Source organism: Sardina pilchardus, chromosome 7 (genome assembly GCF_963854185.1).
Source record: "Sardina pilchardus chromosome 7, fSarPil1.1, whole genome shotgun sequence".
In the NCBI taxonomy this organism is placed as follows: domain Eukaryota; kingdom Metazoa; phylum Chordata; class Actinopteri; order Clupeiformes; family Clupeidae; genus Sardina; species Sardina pilchardus.
Window position 1 is genome coordinate 31,560,338 of NC_085000.1, and position 16,237 is coordinate 31,576,574.

At 42.6% G+C, this 16,237-nt stretch overlaps 1 protein-coding gene across 1 annotated transcript in view; it reads left to right on the top strand.

The window, feature by feature from the left end:
- Nucleotides 1-16,198, top strand: part of sypb (synaptophysin b) — a 22,698-nt gene extending 6,500 nt beyond the window's left edge. The window contains exons 3-7 of the mRNA XM_062541809.1: nucleotides 7,645-7,769; nucleotides 8,765-8,963; nucleotides 11,382-11,573; nucleotides 12,363-12,686; nucleotides 13,706-16,198. Coding sequence (XP_062397793.1) covers nucleotides 7,645-7,769; nucleotides 8,765-8,963; nucleotides 11,382-11,573; nucleotides 12,363-12,653 — 807 coding nt within the window. The 3' untranslated portion in view covers nucleotides 12,654-12,686; nucleotides 13,706-16,198. The remainder of the gene's footprint in view (nucleotides 1-7,644; nucleotides 7,770-8,764; nucleotides 8,964-11,381; nucleotides 11,574-12,362; nucleotides 12,687-13,705) is intronic.
- The last annotated feature ends 39 nt before the right edge of the window (nucleotides 16,199-16,237 follow it).

The window sequence follows — 16,237 nt, forward strand, 5'->3', positions numbered from 1 at the left end:
ATAATGTGCTGCATGCTCTGTAGACCCACAGCGTGGTGGTATAGCTGATGTAAGTTACAGTAGATATCTGCAGACAATCTACAGAATAATTGCCTAATTAGATATGATCCACTTTCTTCACATGAACTCTTCGTGCATATACAGTACAGACAATGAACAGCATTTGAACTGTGGCGCTGTGTGTGTGTGTGTGTGTGTGTGTGTGTGTGCATGCGTGCGTGTGTGCCTGCCTGCCTGCCTGCCTGCCTGCATGCGTGCGTGCGTGCGTGCGTGTGTGTGTCTGCGTCTGTGTCTTTCTACTGTGTGTGTGTGTATGTGTGTGTGTGTGTGTGTGTGTGTGTTTGTTTTGTTGATACTGAGATGGGAACATCCCAAAGCTTTGTGGGTGGGTCGCAGTGTCTATGATAGGCAACTGAGCTTATAGGCAGTTGGTGGTTGGGGCATGATCTGTCTTGGCTTTCTCTCTCTCTCTCTCTCTCTCTCTCTCTCTGTCTCTCTCAGTCTCATCCTGCTATCCCTCTCTCTCTCTCATTATCACTATCTCACTCATCACTCTATCTTTCTCTATCACTCTCTCTCTCCCTCTCTCTCTCTCGCGCGCTCTCTCGCTCTCTCTTCTCTCCAGCCCACCACCGTTGCTTAAGGGAGACTGGAGGTAATGAGCTAATGAGGAGACATGCTCTGCCAAGGCCTAATTCTCCAGGTCCTTATCACATCAGAGGGGCTTACTCCCACTCTTCACACCACAGGAGCCTGTTTGGGCTGTGGCAATCCCTCCTCATGATGAGCATACTGCAGCTAACACAAAGGCACAATTAAGATCTACATTCAGGCATTTAGCTGACACATTTATCCAAAAATTAGGAAACAATCAAGATACTGTGTGACATGGATGTTAGATGCAGCAACAAGTATTATTGGCAAAGAATCATGAATCATTGGTCTGATTATAGTATATAGAAAACAGGACAGAGACACCCAATATATAATTAATTTTTTATCTTGGGGAATCTTTTTTTCAGCTAGTCATGTAAATTATGACTGTAATTTGAAGAAAAAGAACAACACATACTTTACCTACAGCATGTGTTGAAAACAACCCAGAAACGGGAAAAATCCATGAGGGACTTCATTTTTTCTTCACTGAGTGATACATTAACCCAAACCATTCCCTACACTGTTTGCCCCCATAGTCATCTGTGCACGTACATGTATGTGCTTCTCCTCATTTACATACTGTATGTGTGCCCTACACCTGAACTCAGCATGTGGTTCAATGGGCAAACCGCCACTGACCTTTACCCTGTTCTAGAACATGACGCTGTAGATCTCTGAAGACTGGAATGACGCGCTGCAACAACAGCTTCTACCCTTCAGCAATTAGAATAGAATAGAATAGAATATATACTTTTTTGATCCCGTGAGGGAAATTCAGTTCTCTGCATTTAACCCAATTTAACCGAATTAGTGAACACACAGTGAGGTGAATCACACAACCCAGAGCAGTGAGCTGCCTGCCCAACCAGCGGCGCTCGGGGAGCAGTGAGGGGTTAGGTGCCTTGCTCAAGGGCACTTCAGCCGTGGTGGACTGGTCGGGGATCGAACCGACTCCTGATTAGACTCCTGAACTCCTGAAGATTTGCAACTCTACTTATTCAACTCTATATCTCTTATTTATTTATTTATGTTATCCCCTCCCGTTATTAATCCCTCCTCCCCCCCGGACTGAGCTACAAAAAAACACCACCAACATTGTTGTGTAGCAATTCAAGTTTCAATACTCTATTCTATTCTATGAAGAATGTAATGACAGAATCAGATAGTCCCAGAAGCTGTGAAAGGGAACACTGCATCATATCAGAGATCTGCAGTACCCCACAAGATAAGCAACGACCGCATCATATCAGAGATCTGCAGTACCCCACAAGATAAGCAACGACCGCATCATATCAGAGATCTGCAGTACCCCACAAGATAAGCTACGCTCATAATCCAATAACACGGGGACAATTCCCTGATTATTTATTTGTCATTTCATTTAGCCAGCTATAATTACAAGATTGCTTCTCTCTTTCTCTTTCTCTCTCCCTTGCTTTCTCTCTCTCTCTCGGTCTCCCTTGCTTTCTCTCTCTCTCTCTCCATGTCTCTCTCTCTCTTTCTCTCTTTCTTTCTCTCTGTCTCTGTACGTGAGCTCTGTGAATGGAGCCTAATCCTCTGGGCAGGCTGAGTATCCTCATGGCGGACGGACGGACGAGCGCCCACTCTCTTCCTCCCCCATCTAACTGAGGCGGCCCGGTCTGTTTATACCTTGGGCCGATGCCAGCCTGCGAGAGATTAAACGCTCCCTGTGTGCCCATGGCACGCTCCCGCTGTATGCCACTGTGCACAGGCTGCCCCTTCCTGTGGTCACTCGGCTGCATAAATACGCAGCAGTTGTGTGTTTACGTGAAGATGACCAGTTCAGAGGACATGGGAAAGGGCCGAGAAAAGGGCTGAAAAAATGGCTATTTTTAGATGTTTCTACTTGTTTGAATTCTTAAGTGACAGTGGTATGTTAAACACTTGCACATGATTTCTCGTAGTTGTGATCTGTTAGTGTGTGTGTGTGTGTGTGTGTGTGTGTGTGTTGTTAAATGTTTCCAGAATATATATTTCCATCTATGTTCAGTATGTGTTTAATGAATTGTGCATTTGAGTGTGTGTATATGTGTGTGTGAAAGAGAGTGAGTGTGTGTGAGTGTGTTTACGTGTGCTCTCATGTGAACACGTGAGAGAGGAAGAGCCAAGTAAAGTGCTAAGTGAACATAGAGGTGAGAACTGCCTCCAGGTCTCCATAGAAACGGTATCGCGGTTCCTCAGCCATCCCCGATGTATAGTGTTGCCATGGCAGTGGTGCAGGCCTGCTCATACACTCTCTTTTTCCCCCAGCAGTATGTCAGCTTTCTGTCTTCCTCTCTGGGTCTCTTCTGTTGCTCTCTCTATCTTTGTCCTCCTCTCTCCCTCTTTCTCCTCCCCTCCTTCTGCCCCTGCTGTCTCCTTTACGGTCTCTGGTGCTCTGTGCTTCAGTTTATCAACCTTTTTCTGTCCCCCCCTCTCTCTCTCTCTTCCTCTGTCTATCTATCTTATGTTGCCCAGCTGTCTGTGTCACACTGTCCCTCTGTCTCCCTTACTGTTGCTGGTACTCTGTGCTTCAATTGATCAATCTTTATCAGTCTATCCCTGTCCATATCTCTCTTTCTCTCTCTCTCTTTCTCTCTATCTCTCTCTCTCGCTCTCTATCTATCTATCTATCTATCTATCTATTTCCTAGTGCTTGTTTGGCTGGCTGTCTCTCTCTGTCCATGTATGTCCTTGTTTCTTTCTACTATGTGCCATTATATCTTCCACTCTATGCATGGAGTCTGTCTCCCCCTCACAAGTAGACCTCTCACTCAATACCTGCACGGACAAGACAAGCCTACAAGTACTTTTTACCAGTCCCTTCCTTCATGCTCTGATTGGTTTATGCTGTTATCACAAGTCAGGACAGCTATTACAAATCTAAGCCCTGAAGTGCTATTTAATCTTCATTAAACTCTCACTCTCACCAGTAGCAAAACAGTTATGGTGTGATTTACCGTGTTTACGGTGTGTCCGAGTTGAGAAATGTGCTGTCTTTGGCTGACTCTGTCGATGATGGTGTGTGTGTGTGGGGGGGGTAGGGGGGGGGGACTGGATGTTGCCTCAGTTTGCAGTGTCAGGAGGAGAGAGGAAGACAGAGAGGGCAAGCTATGGCTCTGCCTCTGCTCTTATTTACTGCTGCGCCCACAAAAGCACAGCGGCCTGGGGAAGCAAGTGGGCGGAAACTCAGATCCCCCCCGAGACCGACACACACACACACACACTCACACACACACACACACACACACACACACACACACACACACGCTGAGGCAGGTGGAGCAGGCTGGTGCAGTGTGAGATGTCCAATGAACTGAAGCAGCAGTGCAAGTTTGCATGTTACAGTAGAGTTGCACAAAATGCAGAAGTTAAAGATAAAGTGTGTGTGTGAATGAGTCTGGGGCTTCTCTAGGCTGTCCTTGTAAAGACACCGGGGCTGCTGTGCCATGGGGCTGTCCCTGTAAAATGACCATTCATTTTGTGAAGAGAAGATATTTTCGGAGTGTTGGGGAATTCCGTGATTCCGTGACATCAGTGTGTCACTCTTGATGTAGACTTAACGCTTTTGAAATCTGTAGGCCTAACCCTCCATGGTTTGTTGAAGTAGGTGATATAACTGCATAGACCCACAGTGGTATATGTTTATATGATCAGATTATATCATTGTTAGATAGTCCCAGGGCAACTCTGGACCATTTTAGTGAGAGACACAGGGCTGAAGGGCTGTGGTGTCATTTATATGACTTGTCATCTAGTCTGCTTCATTCCTGATGACTTTTACCAAAACAGGCCTTTTGGTAGCAACAGATTTACCTTTTTGTGCGCGCTGCAGAAAGTTGGAGAGCCGTTTGGTAATCCTGGATTTAAGGACACAGATTAGCAAAGTAAACCTCATCTGCCTCTCTGACCGTTGTTTCAGCAGCCCCATTGGCCACAAAGCAAACCATCTGATCCCCTCTACTCCACTTATGCTAAAAGCATTTCCTGTAGTTTGCACTGCGGACGACACTGTGGTCTTTTGGAGAAATCTTGTGATTTTAGATAATCTGCTGAAAGTGGAGAACAACCCAAACATTCAACTAAGTACAAATGCAAAATCAGTGAAACAACACACCCTCCCTTTGATGCAAATAATGTGTGCATAAGAATATTTGCCTAAATTATGCTAGAAATGTTTTGGATTCAGATACAAGAAGTAAACATCAGAGATGCTTTGCCACAAGCAAAACTGACTAACTAACAAAATGAACTCAATTGATATAATCGAATATAATCTAACTGTCGAAAGTTATGTCGGAACTGAGACAGAGTTGCTCAAAATGCTTGTGTTGAACAACTCAAAGCGAGAGGACGGAAGCTAATGATGCTAGTAATGACGCTGCTAATCAGGCTACTGCTGCTCTCTGCGTATTCCACCAATAGAAAATCACTATAGAGCCTCCCAACCAATCACCACCAGTCTTGGGGTTGACAGACATTCTAGAGGTCTAACCCCTGATTATAAATTTAGCTCCTTGTTTTGACTGGTTAAGTCATTTGCAGAAAAGCTTCAGAAGGCAATAGATCTGTAATGTTTCACGGTTCATTTCATTAGAGTGGCATACAAAACCAGGAGCCTATAGGTGTGTAGTGTACACAAGGAAAAATACATTTTGGAACATTTCAAACTAGCCAAATAATGATGCATGGATAAATACATAGGCCTACATACATCTTAAATATGCTGTATAACCAGTACGATTTTAATGAACATATCTTTAAGATGCAGTATGCTGATGATAGTACAAATACATATTTAAAGCACATACAGTATGACCAATGTATAGAATAGCAGCCTGCACAGCTTCGAACAAACACCTTGTTTCTGTGTCCTTATCTGTGACAGTCTAATGTAGGCCTTCCTTGTCATTCCATCAGACGACTCCCTGTGTCTCCCATTCTGCCCCCATTCACACACTGCTCTTTCATAACCATAATTAAAAACCGATAATGATCCACTGGACTGGCAAATACGATTAGAGGCTACTGTCTCTGGGGGTGGTGGCTCGGTTAGAGTATGTGTGTGTGTGTGTGTGTGTGTGTGTTGCGGGGGATGATTGGTGAAGAGGGTGCGGTGAAATTCAGATCATTTTTTAGTCCATGCCTCCTATTAGTGCCCATTTAGGTCGCTGATTAAGTGTCAAATCAAGATGCTGAATTAATTTCCGTCTCTTAGATCAATCCTGTGTTTATTAATTAAAGTGGTACGTGCACAATATTGCATGTGGCGATCAGAGATCTTTGTGGATCCATCACTCACTGCAGTAGTGTCCCACATGAAACAAATCAATTAGCTGTTTTTATAGAGGGGGAGCCCCAATGCGTTTGACCTGCCGTGCATGATAAAGAGGTCCATAGAGGAGGAACTCACGTCACTGCACCAGCCAGGGGCCTGTTGTTCCCATATACTTGGTGTGATATTGTATTGTAGAAGTGGCAGGAACCCATATTTTCTCACAGTAACTTGTTTTCATTTTGGCAAAGGTGCAAACAGAATGGTGCAAGGAAGGCAATGTGTGTACCTGTGTGTGTGTGTGTGTGTGTGTGTGTGTGTGTGTGTGTGTGTGTGTGTGTGTGTGTGTGTGTGTGTGTGTGTGTGTGTGTGTGTGTGTTTGTGTGTGTGTGTGTGTGTGTGTATATACCTGTATGTGTGTGTGTGTGTGTGTGTGTGTGTGTGTGTGTGTGTGTGTGTGTGTGTGTGTCTGTGTGTGTGTCTGTGTGTGTGTGTGTGTGTGTGTGTGTGTGTGTGTGTGTGTGTGTGTGTGTGTCTGTGTGTGTGCGCAGTAAATCAGTTCAGCGTTTAGTGACAGATGGTGAAGCACCTCAGTCAGATTAATAGCCGGATTTTCCATTCAATCGGATCTCGCCTGCAGGGAAGGGAGGGTGTGGTAAAAATAGTCTCACCAACTAATCTCCCCTCTGTGTGGTGTGTCTGTGTGTGTGCAGGCGTTTGTGTGTGTGTGCGTGTGTGTGTGTGTGTGTGTGAGTGCGCGTCCGTGAGAGAGAAATGTATAAACTGATAATAAGTGTGAGAGTGGATAAGTGTGTATATGAGTGTGTGTGTGTGCACACGTGTATGTGTGTGTGTGTGTGTGTGATAGAGTTCAGTATGAGTTTGTATGTATGAGTATGTGCGTGCTAGGGAAGGTGCATGTGTGCAGGAATGTGTGTATGTGAGTGTTTTACTAAGGCTGCTACACACACTGCTTAAGGTGTGGATTCTTTCTGTGTGCTGAAACTTGATCTATCACAGAGGGGCCACAACACTAAGACACGCACATTCAAAATCCTTTATTCCCAGCTGGGTAACCATAGCAACAGGTGCAGCACTGATTTACCCAGCAAGCAGTGAGCTCTGATTGGTTTAGCCCTGGCAGGGCGGGATTCAGCAGATGAGAGAGCGTGCCATTGGTGTTTTGTTGTCCGTGTGGGCAGAAATATCCACCTGCTGCATAAGAGGCTTTTTCTGCAGTCGTGTAGGCTGCCTTGGAAAAGTAATGCTTTTTGTTTGTTTGTCTTTGTTATAAATAAGTATAATGACTGAAAAATGATCCTCCACCTCCCTCTTTTCAAACGTTTCCTCTAATTATAGCCATCCCGTAATCTCTCTTGATATGCGGGGTTCTTTCTTTCTCTTTGCTGCAGTCATGCAGTGCACATTTTGTTCCGTCTCACTGAACTTCCAGTAAACGTCAGCATCTGATATCTACAGTATAACCTTTCGATTTTTCTTTTTTACAGCCACAATGTCCCCCCCCCATAATCTTACATGCAACCACTACCCCTCAGACGCACGCAGTCTCTCTTTCACTTCCTAATTCTGACCCTGTTGCTGTCTCTTTCTCTCTTTCTTTCTCACTCACTGAACTATGACAGATTTACAGTCCACTCTCTCTCTCTTCTCTCTTGATCTAATTTGAATCTCTCTTTTCTTCTCCTCCACAGATATTTTCTATCTTTGCGTTCTCCACGTGCGGTGGCTACTCGGGCAAGTTCGAGCTGAGCGTGGAGTGCAAGAACAGGTCAGAGAGTGACCTGGCCTTAGAGGTGGAGTTTGGATACCCCTTCAGGTCAGTGTCACACGTCACACCTGACAACTACACCTTGCTGTTACTGTCACACCTGACTCCTGGTCACCTGACACCTGGTCACGAGATCAAAGATCTTAGAGAGATCTTAGAGCGAGATCCTAGAATGTTTGCACGAGGCTACGCCAATGGGCAACGTCAGTATGGCCTTAGGGAGTGAGTCCAGTGGCACATTTGCCACAGAAATTCCAGGTTGAACGTTGAACACAACATTCACATCAGGTCTTTATCAGCAAAACTATTTGCATTAAACTAATTGCACATGTATGAATGAATTGCACAAGGGTGTGCCTATGTGCTTCTGTCAGGGCTCTGGGCCTCTGTTATTATTATCTTCCTGTTCAGATTGCACAACGTCTGTCTGTTTCCCATAAGCATGAGTTGTCTGGGAGTGACATCCCATCATCACTCACAGTGATTCTTGTCAGAAATATGTAGGCCACAGTTAGATGTAAGTTCATGCCTAGAGGTCACTAGATCTTGTGCAATCCATGAACTCCTTTATCTTAATCTCCATGACATATCACCGCCATTTTTGTCAAGTGGCCAAAATACTGTACATCAAGCAGTGTAGCTTCTCTCCATTTGCCTTTACTTAGAGGCTAAAATAAGGCCCATGCACATCAGTCTTCTAGGCCCTTTGTGCACAAGCCTTCCAGCAAGGCCTCTGTCTTTACTGTACATTTCTTGTACATACTGTACATTTCTTCTTCAGCTTTATTGGCCAGCTTTGTGTGAACAAACAAAGACTTTGACTTGTTGCTCTCAAAGTACAATCCCCAAAACACATAAAACATACAGTATAAGAATAAAAAAGAGAACCCTAAGAATAGAATGAAGTGCAGTAGAATAAGGATATGTACAGTATGCTATGTCCGCCTCCTTGTTGTCCCTGTCAAGGTCGTTATGGTCATGGACATCTCAACAGCACAAGCAAGATGCAGTATACAATCTCCTCATGTCCTCTCTCCCTGCAGGCTGCACCAGGTGTACTTTGACGCGCCCACCTGTAGGGGGGAGAAACCCGAGCGACTCTTCCTGGAGGGAGACTACTCGGGCTCGGCCGAGTTCTTCGTCACCATTGCAGTCTTCTCCTTCCTCTACTCTATGGCTGCCCTCTCCATTTACCTGTTCATCATGGAGAAGTACAGGGAGAACAACAGGGGCCCTCAGGCGGTAAGTATCGCTCATCACGTCTTGCAGAGTGCTTTCGTGCTGTGCACATCTCACCCATCTTTAGGCCAGGTTAGGCAACGTTTCCGAGTCATTGTTCAAACCAAAAGGTTTTAGAATAATAAAAACATCAAAATTTTTACTGGCTAGCCTAGAAACATTCATATATTATCCACTTGACACAACGGTTACAATAACAATACATTGTCTCTTAAGACTACAACACCTCAGCCAACTTGTTACAACAATATCAAAGGCCATTTTTTCAATGTTGTGAGCGAGCTCCCTTTTCTGTGTGACAGAAGGAGGGAAAAACGTGAGTTCTAGAGAGTGACAACTTAACGTCTCCCCAAACCAGCAGGCAGCACTGTATTTGTAGCCGCCCCCAACACACGTGAATCATGACAATACACCAGCGCTTTGTTTTTGCAGCCAAATGAGAGAGTTGGGTTATCTTAGCCAAGCTGGGAGGGAAAACATCCTTGTTACCGAGAGACAAACAAAAAGTCTTTTAACTCTTCCATACCAAAAGTAATTTGTTTCATGAAAATAAAACGAGGTTAAAAAAAGATACCAACAACTATATGTATGTAATAAGTAATATATGTAATATTCAAAATAATTGAAAATAGAAATAGGAAATAAAAACAAATTACTGGTAGGTTATATGTGAAGAAAAATTATAAATATTCCAAATATAGATTCGGAGCAAAAGGGATGAGACAAAACGCGCATACAGTACACTGGCAACTTATTTACATGATTACACCCTTATCTACCGTATATGGAATGTTTTTACGTGCTTGTATCTGTCGTTTTATTACCTTTCTCTTTACAAAACTTTGAGACAGTCAGGTGATCTGACCGTGCTATGACCTTCAACATGCAGCTTTCATGTCTGCAGACCTAACGTTTTGTTCTCGTGTAACTCTCCCCTACAGTAGGCCTACGTTCTTCTGTGGTTTCGATTTTGGTGAACAGTTTACCCACAAATGTTCACACAAGCACTTTGTTTTGTGCCAAATTTTCACACACGCTTATGTACTCAAGCATGATTACATTTCTTAATATTCAAACATGATTATACTTTAAGCAGAGCAGAGTTATAAAACATGATTATACTTTAACCAAACTTATACTTCAAACATGATGATTCCTTGTGCAGAGTTACACTTTAAGCATGATTATACCTGAAAAATTTTCATCTTTATAACATGAGCATCTTCACATCAATAATACATTTTATTCTCAGCAAGGTTATATCTTGTTTAGCGCAAAAATGAAAATAGCAAGGCATACCAAAGCACATCAGAGCAAAAGCATTCAAACAAGATATAAGATATGATATACTGTATAACAGACGGTATTTTTGGTTAAACTCCTTCACCATCTCTTGTTATCCTTTATTTCAAACACTTAATTATTCAATCAAAGTATGGTATACAAGTACACACATATCAATCTTTTCTCCAAGGCCTCCTGGCAGCGTTGCCAAGTCCATTTTTGCAAATGTTCAGGGTGCCATGTGGTACAGAGAAAACGCTTTTCAAGGAAAAATGTCCTGGCTTAATATAGGCTATCTTTTTCCAGAGGCTATGAACTATTCCCAAATATTTTGGCCTCCCATCCCGAGCCTCTTGTGACAGCATGCTCTTACAGGATTCAGCAAACACACTGGTCATACTGTAACAATGCCGGTCACTATTCCACCTACGATGGTGATACATGTAGTTTGTTCAATCACCTTATTCCCCGGCACTTTCACCTCATCTTCTATTCACAAGGGTTAATTAATTATAATGTTCCATTCCACATGTTTCTGTTTGAATTCTCAAGGAGTTGTTCACGTAAATCTGTGGTATGGCTATGTGAGGCCTCTTAGCAGGCTGCACCTGTCTGCACACCACATCCTCTGCCGTTTCTATAGTCCTTGTCAAGCAGTTTGTAACAAAAGCATTTTCTTAACACATTTTACACTCAAACATGATTATGTTTCAAGTAACATTTGAAGAGTACATTTCTTATTCAAATATTATAAGTTTGAGAATATCCCATAGTAAATGATATGCCAAGCATACTCAAAGCATGTTTATTGTTTATATATATGGCATGAATACTTTCATAGCAATAATACATTCTATACTCAGGGTTTATTGTATTTTTATTCTAGCAAAGGCGTGGCGTACTTAAATACACCTTTTATACTTTCTCCAAGGCAATCAGAGTTTCCACAGAGGTCCACATTCTGGCCGATATTTCTCTTAGTATGCACATGATTCTCTGTCTCCTCCAGGACTTTATCGCTTTACTTGTGTTTTAGTACAACTTTTAGTTTCAGTAATTGAGTTATTATTGATGAGACATCAGTAATTGAGTATTGGTAAATGAAGATCACGTGAAAAATATGGTCTGTCTTCTCAGGACTTCGTCGTCTCGGCGGTATTCACCTTCATGTGGCTGATCTGCTCTTGTGCCTGGGCGAAAGGCCTGTCCAACGTCAAGGTGGCCACGGACCCCGAAAATGTCAAGACGCTCATCGAGGCCTGTGACAAGGAGGAGAACCGCTGCCGTGAGGTTGCCGACCCGGTGGTGTCCGGCCTCAACACTTCAGTGGTGCGTCTCCAGACTGTTGCTAATCACCCAGAGACAACAATAGCTATTTTCTGATTGGCTGGTGGGGAGGCTGTTAATTTTGTATATTGAGACACTTCGACAGCTGCTATCTCTTACTTTACATACATAGAGTTGGCCAAGGTGACCAACCCCAACGTTTCTGTGATGCGTCTCTAGACCGTTATCTTTGCATTGCATACACTACATTAGGCTTTGCCGCTAAATCCCTTTTCTGGGATGTTTTTTCAGAATTTAAAGTTGTCCTAGGTGTCCAGTCTAGTAGTAGGTGTTCACACTATAGGTGTCTAGTGTGTTGTCTTACGATAGGTCCTACTGCTGAGGCTCTACAGTATTTACATGTATTCATTTACTTAGTGTGTTTCTAGAAAGCCAGATATAATGACAGTGCGAAAATACTGATTCAAGCATGCTCCCTGAGAAACCCATCCAGGCTGTTATCTTACAAATGTTTCCCATTGCTGTAGTATTACAGTGTTAGTATAGATTTCTGTTTATTCTGTTCAGTTTTACTTATGTGATCGTACAAAGTCACATACAGCAAATATGGGGAATGCGTTAATTTAGTGAGCATCTAAACCAGCTGAAGTGCGGATGCTAACAGATATTACTACTGTAGATGAGTTAAATAAGACATATTTTGTTTGATATGAGAGATGACATACATTTCTGATGAGTTGCAGTCAAATTGAACAGGGTGCATTGAATGTAAACAAACTGATATACATCAGTGGTCTGACCGGTGTTCTTGCCCACTCCGTCCTTCCTCAGGCGTTTGGCTTCATCAATCTGATCCTGTGGGGAGGGAACCTGTGGTTCCTCTTCAAGGAGACGGGCTGGATGACAGCCTTCGCTGGCACCTATGTGCCCTCGGGCGAGAAGCCCCCTGCGCCCGACGCCTTCGGCCAGCAGGGCTACGGAGAAGGCTACGGCCAGCAGGACCAATACGCCGGCTCCCAGGGTGGGTACCAGCCCGAATACGGCCAGGAAGGCGGCTACAGCGAGGGGGGCTACAACCAGGGCGGCTATGAGCAGGAGCCTACTTCCTTCTCCAATCAGTAGTGAGCCTGGAGGAAGACTGACAGCTCTGTTGAGGTGAGTGAACATACGCAGTGAATCTGTCTCTTTGTGGTGAGACACAAAAATAGCACACACAGGAAATAAAGTCTACAGCTAAAAACTATGCAGTGCCCTTTATATTTATTGGCACCCCTGCTGATTAGAAACTCATATTTTGGTGCCTATATTTACAGTTGAAACATAATTAAAAAGTTTGAATCAACGGAAACTTGCTAGGATAAAGACCAATGCTTATCCTGCCCCCTACACCCAGTGAGGATGGTAAAAATCATCAGAATCACCATTGGAGAGATACAGAAAAAAAGCATCATTTTGGGGTCACTAAATCTCAAAAATCTCTAATAGTGATCTCCGTGTTTATAGACTATTTAGAAGGCATGCCAGTTAAAAGCCTTTTCTGTCATTTCATTAAGCGTAAAGAGCAGGAGTAACTGAATGCTACAGGGACATTGTCCCATATCAGTTGAAGGAAGTCAGACTGATATTCTGACTAGAATTTTAAGTATGACAATGTCAGGCTAGGATGTCATAGGAGAAGAATGGAATCTGGGAAAACCAGAAGGTGAAATCATAAATCCTTGATTACTCCATTTCAGCGTTCTCTGGGTGAAATACCACCAATGTAAGTTTCGGATCCCATTCTGGACACTAACACCTAGCAACATGCGAGACACCATCTTAGCCACATCCTGGATGCGGCCAGGGTGATATCAGAATCTTAAATTTGTGAAATGTCACAATATGATCCCATCACAGATAACGAACGTATGTCTCTTTACTTAACTTCACGACACGAGGGGTGCCAATAAATATGGAGGGCAGCACTGTACATGAAGTCATTATTTGCACAAAAAAGATGGCCTCACAAATAAAATGAGTGAAGCATTTCTCTCCTCTAGTAGTAGTGTCTGACAGTAGTTGTCTAACACTGTTTTTAAGTTACTTTGGATACTTTTAAACTTTGTATGCATATGTAACATTTTTATTACTACTCACTCTCTCTCTCTCCCTCTCTCTCACTTCCCGTTGTACAGGGGGTGGAGTTATAATTACAGCATGTGGGACCTGCCAGCTACCCACAATCCCTCACTCCTCCATCTGTCTGTTTGTTTATATGTAAGCTGACCAATGAATGAGGGGGGGAAAGGGGTATTGGGATACTAACATTCCTTTTATAAAAGGTGTGGCCTGATGGAATGGGAAAGGGTCCTTGTTTTGATGTATAGCTATTCCAGTTTGCATCTGAGTTTGAGTGGATGTGCCACTTATTAAGGCTGATCCACCCAACCTCTCACTGAGTCAGTCGCTATCTAGCATAATATTCAACCACAGGAACAAGCTAGCGCTTACACAAGCTGACGAGGAAGAAACTTGAATACTCAACTCCATACCAATCATGGATAAACTAAATAAATATATTTATTTATAGATCTATATCTAAAAAGGGGATCATTTCAGTGAAGGATAAGAGCTATAGTAATCTTGGGAGAATGTATTTGTGCTATGTAAATATCAACATTATAAATAATGATTTCAATTCAACTTATGTGTATGGACAGTTGAATAATTTTGTACTCAATATAAGCTCTTATGCAAACTATGTTGAGGTCAGAAATATTCAACTCAAATTTATCAGAGTTGTATTTGTAGCAGCCAGTAGTTCAGTCCACCTTTCACTTTTCAAAAAATGTTTATTTTTGTTTTGTTGTTTTGTTTGATTTATTTATCTATTTATTTATTTATTGTTTGTTTGTGTATCTATTTTGTTTTCATGCTATCATTTTGCAAACATCTGGTGTGTTAATTTTAGAGGAAGAAACTTTTTCATTCGTCTTTTTTTTATTGTTGTGACTGTTTGTTGGGAGGAGCCCTTGTAGATGAAACAAGAGAGTTTAAAAGCAAAAAGGAAGTTGTATAGAAATAGCTGGAGTAAGAGAAGAGAAGAGAAGAGAGGAGAAGAGAAGAGAAGAGAAGAACAAGAGGTAGAGGAGAATGATACAGTGAGGTGTGCAGAAAGGGCACTTGTGGATTACCGGAGCTGCGGCTGAATTGACTTGCCGGGTTTACTGTCTTTGATGAATGAATATTGTCCTATTTATGTTATACAGTAAGTGGCATACGTGTCATCCAGAACCATTCATTGTGTTGTCTTTTATATTTGATTCCTGAACTATTATTGTAGACAGTTGTACACAGAATGACTGAATACCTCCACTGAAGCTGAGATGAAACAGGCACACAAGCTGAAGAGCAGCAAAAGTAACTAGCATGGTCTTATCTATGGGATGCTTTAACAGCCGCTATGCTCTTGCCATTGATGGTCTATAAGAGGACTTGTCATTTTCAGACAAGGCAGATACGAAATCCTTTAGTATTTTTATGGCTTACAAACTTTTTATTCTTGTTACAGTATATCGGGGGTGTCTTTTTGCTCTCTAGATGTCGACTACTGCGCCAGTCTCTAACTCCTTAAGCGTGGACTGCATGTGTTTACCTCCTCTCTGTCATATAACCCGAAGCAGTCACAGCATGTCAGTAGAACCAGCAAAAAAAAAAAAACAGCTTCAGAGAGACAGCCTGACAACACTATCTAGTTGCATTATACGATCCCTTTATGCAATGAATGTAAAGTGAAACAGCAGTGCAGTTGGGCCTATGGACACGCTGACACCACTGGCTGTCGCTTCCATGTCATGTGCCTCAGGCACATTAAACAGTGCTGCGCTCAATAAACTCACCCTATTGATTGTCACAGTATCATAGTTAATCACTCATCACAGACTTTCACGTCTGTTACTACCTCCCCTCTGCAGTGATAGCTCAGTATTTCTACTTTCACGGGCATGCATGTCTCTGAGAAGGCTCTGGCACCTACACACATGAATGGAGAGGAAAAGAGGGTGTTTTCCCTGCAGGCAAACTCAATTTGCACCTACTGTGGTTGTTGGATGTACACAACATTAGTACCAAACGGAAGAGTTGCCAGGGCAACCAATGCAGATCCTCCCATCACAGCATTGCGCAGAACATCAGGGCATCAACAAACAGAAGGGTTGCTGTGGCAACTGGACTTTTACAGAACAATCAATGCCTTTTGATCTGGCTACTCATCTTCTCTATCTTCAAACTTTCACACTACCATTCAAGACTACAGAAATACTCGATATAATCTGTTACAATGCAAACAACCACACATACATGCTCACACATACTGTACGCACACAACCACACACACATGCACTCACACACAACTCTACATGTTCTCTCTTCTCATTCTCTCTGTGTAACTCTTTCAAATATGCTAAATAAAAATAAAAAAACACTTCTTAATGGTGGATGATGTTTCGTGATACTCTAAACAGGTTCAGGTAGTGTTGTGTTATTGTATATGAAGTATTCTTATTAGTTTTATTGATAATTATCTTCATCCAGAGGGAAGATTATCCAAAATTCTGCAGAAACTGTGTACTTACCTGATGGAATCCATGTGAAACAATATAAAATAAACTTTACATTATTACATTGAAGGCTGATCTTAAGTTGTGTATTATTTCATGCATATTCAC